The sequence below is a fragment of the Pristiophorus japonicus genome, chromosome 15 (assembly GCF_044704955.1).
Source record: "Pristiophorus japonicus isolate sPriJap1 chromosome 15, sPriJap1.hap1, whole genome shotgun sequence".
NCBI lineage: Eukaryota > Metazoa > Chordata > Chondrichthyes > Pristiophoridae > Pristiophorus > Pristiophorus japonicus.
In genome coordinates, this window is record NC_091991.1 from 111,048,085 (window position 1) to 111,060,822 (window position 12,738).

At 42.3% G+C, this 12,738-nt stretch overlaps 1 protein-coding gene across 6 annotated transcripts in view; it reads left to right on the top strand.

Moving 5' to 3' along the window:
- The window catches only part of usp42 (ubiquitin specific peptidase 42), a 94,286-nt gene that overhangs the window by 62,777 nt on the left and 18,771 nt on the right, over positions 1 to 12,738 (top strand). For all 6 annotated transcript variants that reach the window (XR_011596805.1, XR_011596802.1, XR_011596804.1 and 3 more), the window contains 4 exons: positions 2,336 to 3,112; positions 7,527 to 7,618; positions 9,724 to 11,166; positions 12,106 to 12,431. Coding sequence is in view for 1 of the 6 variants with exons in the window: in XM_070900781.1 (XP_070756882.1) it covers positions 2,336 to 3,112; positions 7,527 to 7,618; positions 9,724 to 11,166; positions 12,106 to 12,431 (2,638 nt within the window). In the remaining 5 variants the exon portion in view is untranslated. The remainder of the gene's footprint in view (positions 1 to 2,335; positions 3,113 to 7,526; positions 7,619 to 9,723; positions 11,167 to 12,105; positions 12,432 to 12,738) is intronic.

The window sequence follows — 12,738 nt, forward strand, 5'->3', positions numbered from 1 at the left end:
GTTTCTCCTCCTTTTCTTGTACGCAGCTCACCAGAAACCGGAAAGTCTATTTACAAAATGCCTCCTATATAAACCTTTGCTTCAGCATTCCTTATAGGAAAGTACACTTGAGTTTTATTTGATTTTTGCTGACTTTTTTTGTTTTACCTTTTAAGGTAATTGGCAAAAGAACCAGAGGGGAGATCAGGAGAAATGTTTTTACGCAGTGAGGTATACTGATCTGGAATGCACTGCCTGAAAGGGTGGTGGAACGGATTCAGTAGTAGCCTTCAGAAGGGTGTTGGATAAATATTGAAGGGGAAACAATTGAGTTGCTGTAGGGAAAGTGCAGGGGAGTGGGACTAATTGGATCCAGTTTAGGCACGATGGACCGAATGGCTTCTGTCTGCTATAAGATTCCATGATTGGGTTTTCTTTCAAGCACAATGACATTTATCTCACTTGTCTCTCTTTCTCCCCTCTCTCTCCCCATTCTCTCTCCCCTCCCCAATGTCACTGTGGTGCTTCACTACCTGTTGTCTCATCAGCTTCCAAATTCCCTTCTTTCAACGAAGGAAATGTGGAGATGGTACCTTAAAAATAAGCTCGTGGGCAGAACAAAAATAAAAATGCAGAGTATTCCAACCCATTGTGTATGCTTTTCAAATAGCCCACAATTCTCAAGAATCTCTATCCTTATCTGCACACCTCTAAATTTGAACTTACACTAGCATGCTGCACCACCAACATACCTCCAAGTTATGCTTCTTGAAAATGTGCATTTATTTCTATTAGTAGGACTAGTAGAGGCTGAAAAGGATTTGGGAGTGGTCACTTCATACACTGAACACATTTGGCCAGAGAATCAGTTATAAGACAGTGAAATCAGATGCCGCTATGATGCATTAAGAAAACAACTCATTAGTGACATTGTAAAAATCAATGATGAGGTCAGTTTTACTGATCCTAATTGAAAAAGCATATTGATGCATAGGAAAGGGTTCATAAAAATAGTGATGATACCAGGTCTTGGAGGACTAGGTTTTGAAGAAAGATCCAAGTGACTAAAAAAAAAATTGTGTTGCTATTTTTGAGGGGAGACATGACTGACCTTTAAAGGTACAGAGAAGGTTGAAGTAAGAAAGCTGTTTAACTTGGGACAGTGAGCATAGAACTCGAGGACACTACAAAATTCATAAGTTTTAGTTAAGGTTGGAGATTGGCAAAAACGTATTCTTCCACTGGCTAGTGGGCGTGTGCAATAGAGTTAATTCAGGGGTAGTTCTCACCTTTTGAAATGGAGCGAGATCAGTGTCTGTTTGAAGGAGGGTGAAGGTTATAGATGTATTAAAACATGTTGCTTCAATGAAGGTAAGGGAAGAACTTAACATTCTTAAAATGGGATCGACGGGTAGTGGGGCTAGTAGAGAAGTCCACAGTAGAAAGAAAGACTGATTTGCATTTCTTTAACGCCTTTCATGACCTCAGGATATCCCAAAGCGCCTTTCAATCAATGAATTACTTTTAAAATGTACAGTAGGATGTGGTCTATATTTGTCATTTTTGTGCTTAAAAAAAATTAATTTAATTTAAGCAACACAAAATGACAGTGGAAATTGAATGCTAAAAATGTGAATGAGGTGACTGAGTTGAGAGGATTGGACTGTTGTATGTGCACTCTAGATGGAGGGGGCTTGATTGGCCAAATGGCCACCTCTTTCACTGGGCTTTCTAAATTGTGATGGTCAAGTTGAGTTATTGTTTGTGGTGTTTGAACCGAAAGATGTCCTGCCTGTCTACGTTCAGAAATATCCTGGTTCTGTGCCAGCCTCTGCCAACGTTGCACTGTGCTGGGTATTCGATTTCTGGAAATAGCCCTAAGGCAATATTGACTATTGGAGATGTTATAAAGCATCCAAGAGCTTGCCTGAGATAGTTGCAACAAAAACTGATGCACTTGGGGAAGCGGGTGATCATAGTGAGAATCATCAGACGTGTGAATCCACTGCTTCTCGGGTGCAGTCCGTGAATTGTTCTGCAAATGGTTTATCTACTACAAAGGGATCACCTGCAGATGAAGTAAGTAGTCTGTGGAAGGTGGTCATTTTAAATGACCTGGAACTGAAATCGTGGTCTAATTTCTTATTTTGGTTTTGTTGTACACAATAGATTGGAAAGGGGTGATTTTTTTTTTTTAAAGTTGACCCTATTAATGTTGGGCAGTCTGAGCCACTTTATTTTGTGCTTGGATTGAAGGGTGTTAATACTGAATTTCCAAGCAGCTCTATTAACATCAACTTAATTTTGAAATATTGTAAACATTTTGTATTTAATTAATTGTTTTCCTGCATTGCAGAACTCAAATCACTTAACAAATGGAAACTGCTCCCTGAAAGAAATGGCCAGCAGCGCAGCACCTAGCACAAGTAGCACAAGTGCAGTCAGGACCATTTCTACTCCCCCTGGACCCTCTCCGAGTCGGTCACTGCCCAGACCAACTGTGATACCTGAACCTTCCAAACGGCAAAAACTCTGCTTCAGTATACAGGCTTCCAAGCAAGGGCCAAGGCAGGCTCAGCCCCCGACCAACCTCCACAGTAGTCCATTGGAGAACTTGTACAAAGCTCCATCCACGGTTTCCCATACTAGTGTGTCTCCGTCTACCTCAGGAACCTCAACTGTGGGATCCCCACCCTCTGCTCCAACTGCTACAGCCGTCACAGCTGCTAAGCCAGTAGCATCCAACACTGCCTCTTCTCACGTGATGGTGAACGGTCAGCCCAAAGGACCTTCTAGTTCTTTAGTTCCTTATAATGAGGAATCTTCAGAGGAGTCTGATGAAGAGCCCAAGGGCTTAATTATGGAAAATGGCTATGCGAAGACAGTGAACGGAACGATTAATGGAACTGGGCCCAGTGCACATCTCAAAGTAAACTCTGCATCTACAGCCACCAGTGACCATTCCCGTTCCAAGAGCTTGCCTGAGATAGTTGCAACAAAAACTAACGCACATCGGGAAGCGGGTGATCATGGCGAGAATCATCAGACGTGTGAATCCACTGCTTCTCAGGTGCAGTCCGTGAATTGTTCTGCAAATGGTTTATCTACTACAAAGGGATCACCTGCAGATGAAGTAAGTAGTCTGTGGAAGGTGGGTTTATTAATGCTTACTATATTATCCTTTAAAACGGGGTTGTTTCCCATCTGTCTCTTCTGCTTACTGACTGAGCGGTTTCACAGTGATGGCTGAAACTGAGCGGATTCCCACTGATTGTACGGTCAGCAGCTGGCTGGTCAACTCCCCTTTCCTCAGCTGTCCAGTTTGCAGTTTTTTAGTTTTAAAAATGTATTCAAAGTAAAAACCCTTTTGGATGACAGGATCTAACAAATTATTGTACGTTTTATTCGATCTTACTCAATAGTTTGCCATTCAAAAAACATTAAGAACATAAGAAATAGGAGCAGGAGTAGACCATAAGGCCCCTCGAGCCTGCTCTGCCATTCAATAAGATCATGGCTGATCTGATTTTGGGCTCAACTCCATTTCCCTGCCCGCTCCCCAAAACCCTTCACTCTCTTATCCTTCAAAAATCTGTCTATTAAGTTAAGTTGCACTACTGCAGTGCTTGCACTTGCATGACACCATCTTAGATTTATGGAGGGGAAATTTAATGAGATTATTTGTGGAAGTTTCACTCGCTCAGGTTTTGGCCAGTAGATGGCAGCAGAAAGAGGGATGTAACAGAGAAAACACATTTCCTTTGCTGAGCTGTGTAGCTTTTGTAGCCACTGCACATTGTTGTCCAAAATGCTCAGAGCTGAGCTTTTAAACGGTAAAGGTTAAACTATGGCTAGAAGTACGTTACAAGGCTGGAAAACGCGAGGGATTCAGATAAATGAGCCAAAGGCACAACTAATTTACGCTTCTCCCAAACCAAAGCACACTACTCCCGTCGCACTTCTGATCTACTTTTGTTGTAATTTTATGCACATCGAGATGGACAATAAAGTTTGTCCCATAACGTGTATGACTTTTCCTGTTTATCTGTGGAACTGCCGCACAAGCTTCAGCATTCTGTTGCCGGGTGCTTCTGTGTAGCTTCACATTGTATCATGAAATGAAGCGATGCTGAACATTGAGAGGCCAAGCTAAGGTTCTAAAAGATTAACTAGCAGCAAGAGAACTTTGTGAAAATGCTATTTTATACAAACACTTATGTATATATTATGTTTTATATTAGCAAGCTACTCTTGTAATCATTTGTGATGTTTTATAGCCTCCTTGTGATTTTATTTGAAGTGGAGCTCTACATTTTGAATTACTGTTCAGTTATTAGCTCTGACTAATGTTAAATTGGCTGTAACATTTGTGCTGTAACCAGTGTTTTAACCCTTTGAGCACCATGGATGAGATTATTCATCAACTCTAATAACCCTTAACAGGTTTCTTTGGCATCTCTCTGGATTTTGCATATCAGGTTGCCAGATCCTGTCCATTATGTCAGCCTGCCACTGATGAACCTTTCACTGATGTATTGTTTTCAGAACTCAAATTTTGGCTGATCAAAAATCATTTTTTTGAATGTACTCTCTTCCCCCCCCCCCCCCCCCCTCCCCCCACCACCATCACCACTTGAAAATGAACATGAGGAAAGGGAAGGCAGGTTTTAAGATCAAATTAAAGATTCTTTTAAAATACAGTTTTGTAATTGGGTTGAATGACCAGAGAAGAAATAGCTTTTTTCACTTGTGTATATTTCGGTTATATAGACTAATATGCGTGATTAAATGCAAGAGAAGATAGCATATGAGAGTAAACTAGCAAGAACTATAAAAACAGACGGTAAGAGCATCTACAGGTATATAAAAAGGAAGAGAATAGCTAAAGTAAACATTGGTCCCTTCGAGGATGAGACTGGGGAATTAATAATGGAACACAAGGAAATGGCAGAGACTTGGAACGAATATTTTGTATTGGTCTTCATGGTGGAAGACACTAAAAACATCCCAATAATAACCAAGAAGTTATTTGGGGGAGGGAGGGGGGGGTGGAAGAACTTAAAACTATCACTAGAGTTAGAGTACTAGGAAAACTAATGGGACCAAAGGTGGACAAGTCCCCTGGACCTGATGACTTGTACTCTAGGATGTTAAAAGAAGTGGCTGCGGAGATGGTGGATGGATTGGTTGTAATCTACCAAAATTCCCTTGATTCTGGGGAGGTTCCAGTGGACTGGAAAACTGCAAATGTAACACCCCTATTTAAGAAAGGAGGGAGACAGAAAGCAGGAAACTATAGACCAGTTAGACTAACATCTGTCATTGGGAAAATGCTGGAGTCCATCATTAAGGAAGCAGTAGCAGGACATTTAGAAAATCACCATGCAGTCAAGCAGAGTCAGCATGGTTTTATGAAAGGGAAATCATGTTTGACACATTTTCTGGAGTTCTTTGAGAATGTAACGAGCAAAGTGGATAAAGGGGAACCAGTAGATATCGTGTATTTGGATTTCCAGAAGGCATTCGATAAGGTGCCAGATAAAAGGTTACTGCACAAGATAAGAGTGCAGGGGATTGGGGGTAATATATTAGCATGGATAGAGGATTGGCTAACTAACAGAAAACAGAGAGTCAGGAAAAATGGATCATTTTCCGGTTGGCAAACTGTAACTAGTGGGGTGCCACAGGGATCAGTGCTGGGGCCTCAATTATTTACAATCTATATTAATGATTTGGATGAAGGGACCGAGTGTAATGTAGCCAAGTTTGCTGATGACACAAAGATGGGTGGGAAAGCAAGTTGTGAGGAGCATGCAAGTAATCTATAAAGGGATATAGCTGGGCTCAGTGAGTGGGCAAAAATTTGGCAGATGGAGTATAATGTGAGAAAATGTGAGGTTATCCACTTTGGTCGGAAAAATAAAAAAAACATTATTATTTAAATGGAGAGCGATTACAAAATGCTGTAGTACAGAGGGATCTGGGGGTTCTTGTACATGAAATGCAAACGATTAGCATAAAGGTACAGCAAGTAATCAGGAAAGCAAATGGAATGTTGGCCTTTATTGCAAGGGGGATGGATTATCAAAGTAGGGAAGTCCTACAACTGTACAGGGTATTAGTAAGACCACACTTGGAGTACTGCGTACAGTTTTGGTCTCCTTATTTAAGGAAGGATGTACATGCATTAGAGGCAATTCAGAGAAGGTCCACGAGATTGATTCCTGAGATGAAGGGGTTGTCATATGAAGAAAGGTTGGGCCTATACTTATAAGAGTTTAGAAGAATGAGGTGATCTTATTGAAACATTTAAGATTCTGAGGGGGCTTGACAGGGTAGATGCAGAGAGGATGTTTCCCCTCATGGGGGAATCTAGAACTAGGGGGCATAGTTTCAGAATAAGGAGTTGCCCATTTAAAATAGAAATGAGGAGGAATGTCTTTTCTGAGGGTTGTGAATCTTTGGAATTCTCTGCCCCAGAGAGCTGTGGAGGCTGGGTCATTGAATATATTTAAGGTGGAGATAGACAGATTTTTGAATGATATGGGGAACGGGCAGGAAAGTGGAATTGAGGCCAGGATCAGATCAGCCATGATCTTATTGAATGGCGGAGCAGGCTCGAGGGGTCAAATGGCCGACTCCTGCTCCTATTTCTTATGTTACACAATTGAAAATCTAGTATAAGAACATAAGAAATAGGAGCAGGAGTAGGCCATACAGCCCCTCGAGCCTGCTCCGCCATTTAATAAGATCATGGCTGATCTGATCATGGACTCGGCTCCACTTCCCCACCTGCTCCCCTTATCCCCTTATCGTTTAAGAAACTGTCTATTTCTGTTATACATTTATTCAATGTCCCAGCATCCACAGCTCTCTGAGGCAGCGAATTCCACAGATTTACAACCCTCTGGGAGAAGAAATTTCAGTTTTAAATGGGTAGCCCCTTATTCTAAGATCATGCCCTCGAGTTCTAATCTCCCCCATCAGTGGAAACATCCTCTCTGTATCCACCTTGTCAAGCCCCCTCATAATCTTATACGTTTCGATAAGATCACCTCTCATTCTTCTGGATTCTTCCTCCCAACCTACTCAACCTTTCCTCATAAGTCAACCCCCTCATCACCGGAATCAACCTAGTGAACCTTCTCTGAACTGCCTCCAAAGCGAGTATATCCTTTCGTAAATATGGAAACCAAAACTGCACGCAGTATTCCAGGTGTGGCCTCACCAATACCTTATATAGCTTATGTAGTAAGACTTCCCTGCTTTTATACTCCATCCCCTTTGCAATAAAGGCCAAGATACCATTCGCCTTCCTGATCACTTGCTGTACCTGCATGCTATCCTTTTGTGTTTCATGCACAAGTTCCCCCAGGTCCCGCTGTACTGCAGCACTTTGCAATTTTTCTCCATTTAAAAAATAACTTGCTCTTTGATTTTTTTTCTGCCAAAGTGCATGACCTCACACTTTCTGACAATGTGCTCCATATATTTATTGATTCTGTTATGACCAGTTAGTAAGTGTTTCAAATATTTTATCACCCTAGGCTAGTCCTGTTTCTCTGAATCCAAACGCTGAGAACGTAATGCAAAACTCTACATGCAGTATAAACCAAGAAAACGGTTCCGAAGAAGCCAGGTAAGATTAGTGGTCCTGAATAGCAGTATTTATATCGGAACACCTCGAGTCACATTGAAAAGTGGATTTATAATCTTTTTTTTTAAAAGAGCTTTTGACGTACTAGCACTATAAAGAAAAAGAAAGACTTGCATTTATATAGCACCTTTCATGACCACCGGACATCTCAAAGCGCTTTACAGCCAATAAAGTACTTTTGAAGTGTAGTCACTGTTGTAATGTGGGAAACGCGGCAGCGAACTTGCGCACAGCAAGCTCCCACAAACAGCAATGTGATAACTAGATAATCTGTTTTTGTGATGGTGATTGACCGATAAATATTGGTCCAGGACACCGGGGATAACTCCCCTGCTCTTCTTCGAAATAGTGCCGTGGGATCTTTTATGTCCACCTGAGAAAGCAGACAGCGCTTTGGTTTAACGTCTCATCTGAAAGACAGTACCTCTGATAGTGCAGCACTCCCTCAGCACTGCACTGGAGTGTCAGGTTAGATTTATGTGCTCAAGTTCCTGGAGTGGGACTTGAACCCACAATCTTCTGACTCGGATGCAAATGTGCTCTCCACTGAGCCACAGCTGTAGCGTTTATCGTCCTATTTATTCTACATTTCAAATAGTACATGGTTGATTTTTGTTTAAAATACTGTTTGGAGTAGCAGAGGCAGCAGCCATTGGTTGAGCGAGAAATGTTGGCCAGGACAGTGGGATCCACATGCAGACACAGATAGACAGGGTCTCAATCTCCTCCAAAAGAGTGTACCTGACACTGCTGCTAGCATGTCAGCCTAGATTATCTGCTCAATTCCTGGGGTAGGGGCTCAACTCTCTAACTTGGAGGTGAGGGTGCTACCAATTAAGCCAGGCTAACACCCGAGTAGTTTGAATAGCTGATCAGCAAACTTGTTCAAACCTTGATGTGCTGCTCAAGCTGTTTTCCCCTTTGGGTGTACTAAAGGCATGTTCAACCTTGAGAAGAGTGAGCAAAAAAAACCCACAAACTATATTCAAACGTGGACCTAATGACTAAAACACTCGAGAAGTACCATCAACGCTGCCTCCGCAAGATCCTGCAAATCCACTGGCAGGATAAACACACCAACGTCCGTGTCCTTGCTCCGGCCAATATCCCCAGCATCAAAACACTGACTACGATCGATCAACTCCGCTGGATGGGCCACATCGTCCGCATGCCTGACACGAGACTCCCAAAACAAGCACTCTACTCTGAGCTCCGACACGGCAAGTGAGCCCCAGGTGGGCAGAGGAAGCGCTTCAAGGACATCCTCAAAGCCTCCTTGATAAAGTGTAACATCCCTACCGACACCTGGGAATCCTTGGCCCAAGACCGCCCAAAGTGGAGGAAAAGCATCCGGGAAGGCGCTGAACACCTCGAGTCTCGTCGACGAGAGCAAGCTGAAGCCAAGCGTAGACAGCGGAAGGAGCGTGCGGAAACCGAGGCTCCCCGCCCACGCATCCCTCCAACCACCATCTGCCCCACCTGTGACAGAGACTGTAGGTCCCGCGTTGGACTCTTCAGTTACCTGAGAATTCATTTTTAGTGTGGAAGCAAGTTATCCTCGACTCCGAGGGACTGCCTATGATGATGATAAATCGAGAAATGATAAACCTTGTGTCCCGGATGCTTTTGGCATGTCAAGGCTCCAAAAGGTAACTTGCATTTAAACGTGGATGTCTGCCCTGTGTTGCGTTGCCCTGCCCTGCTCTTTGCTGACAACTCAAACAGCTGAGCAGAGCTCGGCTAAAAGTGGCGGTTTATAGTTTGAGAGCTCCCCTACAGGGCATCTTAATCTTCTCACCGCCTTTCATAGAATTTTCAGCCCAAACCGATGGTATGATTGATGGAGAAAGTGCAGGCTTAATGTAAATAGATTTTTGCAAATAGGATTTCACTCTGTCTGCATAATCAATACAAGCAGGTTTCGCTGAACTATTGATTGTGGGGGTGGGGGATGTAGTTCATGAGAGTCCATGATCTAATGGGTAGAGTAAGCATTGATGGGCCTACACATTTTTTTCAACCTTTTTGTATGTTCATAATATTTGAGAGACCTTTTAAGAAATCAGTAAAATTTGTTTCTGTTACAGGGGAAATGAAAACCACTTGCTTATGTCTTCAAAGGCCAGTTCTGCAATAAATCACAGTGGTGGTGGTGGTGACGCAGACACCGTCCATGCTTATTTGGCTGAAAAACTATCGAGCTTGATCTCTCCATTAAAAGAAGCCACTGCTGGGCCATCTACATCATCCACCGTTGATCCCTTTAAAAGCAACAGTGATCTTCAGAGAAATACCGATGAATGCCGTCTTGTTAACAGCAGTCCCAACAACCTGAGTCCTGTTCCCAATGTACAAGCAGTCCTGGAAAATAATGCTACTGAGAGCCAAACCGAAGAAATATTGAGGCCTAGTCAGAGCAAAAAGGAGCTGCAGATAGTTGACCACAAGACCAATGGCCACGGTTTTGAAAATAAGCAATCTATTCGCGATCTAGGTAATAAGGTACTGGAAATGGAAACTCACAGTAATAAACCTCAATTTAATAGTGACAAGGAAAGTCTCTTAGAAACTGAGTGTCAACCTAGTAAGGAACACTCTTATAATAAAGGAAAAACTAGTCAAGATGAAAACTGTCCCACGGGAAAGGATGAGAGTTGCACCGAGAAGCATCAGTCTGACAGGGAAACAAATGATCAAAAGAAGAATTGTGTTGTTGAGGAAAGTAGTCAACTTGTCAATAAAGATCAGTTTCAAGAAGAGGTAGACCCCAAACAACACACATCACAAAAACCAGAGCAGCAACCAACAGATTTGGTGAAATCTCCTGTGAAGGAAAGTTCGAATCAAAATAAAAGCAGCATTTCAGAACAGGGCAGCACTTACAAAGGTGTGATTCTGTCTCCTAGCCGGGATACGGCTGGTCCAGAGGCAAACCGGGCTCAGGAGAAAGAGAACTCTGTTATTGTCCATGCAAAATCTCGAAGTAGGGAAAGGACTAGTGCAGAAAAGAATAGAGTTTTACAAAGGGATAATTATAGGGGTGAGTCCAACTACAGGCACAGGTCTAGGGAACACAAAGATAGAAGATGGTCTCAAAATGAAAGGGAATTTGAAAAATCGGCAAGTTGTAGTTACAGCAATTGTTCTCATAAGCAAGACTATTATCAGGACGGGAGAATAGAAAAATATAAGCGAGATAACGAGTGTCCAGTTGATAGGAAAAGCTACTGCAATTCAAAGCCAGGCTCACTGCTGTCTTATCATCCTTATCAAGATAAGTTTCACAGAGAGAGACACAACTCGGGCTCTAATGGAAGGACTTGGAGCAATCAGTTTGAGCATAATGGACTGCAAAACAAATACGAACGTAAAAGAAAACACAGCGACAGTGAGAATGGCACAAGTGATGTTGACAGGAAATGCCGAAAACTGTTGCGGGATCAATCGTCTGAGGAGAGAAGATTAAAAAAGCATAAGAAATCGAAGAAGAAAAAGACATCAAAAGACAAACACCGCGATAGAGACCATAGGTATAACTCATGGCATTCTTGTGATGGTTGTAGCGGTGACTGGTTCACAAGCTCCTGTATCAGTAGTCTAAATGAGTGTATTTTGGAACTTTGACATGTATCAAATAATTTTAAATCGTTATTTCCTTCCTCCTTTCCACCTTCCCCCAGTTTGCCTATGCAGGGCTCCGTTGTGGGGGACAGGCAGGGACCTCACCGGAGCTAGTACACTCTTGGGATACCAAGCCTCAGAGCTCAATCTTTGCAGTGCACCCTGCTGCTTCAGCCCATCTGTAAGTTGGCTGAGAATGAGGTGACCTGCATTACTGCCCATCAAGGTTGTGCACCATTGTCAAAACCATGACACTCTGTTTCTGTTGTCTTAAGCTGAGTGGAGTTGGGAACTGGAATCTTCTACTTTTTGCACTCAGTGTTGGCATTGAGCTGCCATGACATTGGTTGCTCCTGGAATGATGGTGCTCTTTTTGATAATGGCAGACTTTGTGGTCGTCCATTGTCCTTCGACTTTCACCTAACAATGTGTAAACGCCGAGCTGGACAAAAGAATCCCTAACTCTACCAATCGGATGGGGCTCCCACTGCTCTGAGTGAGTACCAGTTAGAATAAGGCATCTGTTTGGATTTGATTACTACTGGAGATACTTGACTGCAGCAGACAGATCATCCATTCGAGAGAGACTTTACTTTGGAAGTATTATAATGAAGTACTTGGGAAATTAAAATCAGCTCTGAGCAATCTGTGTCGGAAAGCATTCTGTCAAGTGACTTGTAGATCTGAGAAGGGTTTTGATTTTTTTTTTTACATGTCAATAGCAATATGGACAGAAATTTGTCCTTTTTACCTAAATATGCTTTAGGTAGGCAGCGCAAAAGGTTCTTATTTGTATATTTGTCATCTGCATTTTGCTGGGTACTGACGATTACAAATGCATTTTCTAGGCAACAGCCATTGGATATGTCTGAAGTGAACACTGAGATTGATGAAAGAAAACACAGGAAAAAGAAGAAGAAGAAGAAGAAACGCCATCACGATGACAAAGACTGCCATTACCAAAAAGAGCACCACCATTCCAGGAGGCACCAGTGCGGGAGGTCAGCTAACCCCGTGAGTGAATGGGAAAGGATCTGTGAGCCAACTCCAAGTGTCTGTTCTGCAGATAAGAAGATGCATAGCTGTAAACAAGCATGTGACGATCAAATGCCGCTGAAAGCAAAATTTGCACATGTAGACAGCAAGCCGAACGGTTCCCATGTCCACAGCAGAGGTAGGATACAATGCTGAGTCGTAATCTGTGAAGTATGCATATTTAGTGAAACTGTAATGCCAGCCTTAATTTGACCAGATATCCTGAAGTTTGATTACTTATATACTATTAATTAGAATAAAGGTTAAGAATTATATGTATCTTATGTCCCACTTGGTTTTATTTGTTATGATTATCTGTAGATGTGGGCACCCAGTAGTTAATGGTAAATCACAAATCATGGATGAGACTTCAGTTACTCTATTAGCTTGTCTTAGTTTGATGCTCTTTTAATATTAAATGTTTAATGTACTTCTATTCAAAATGT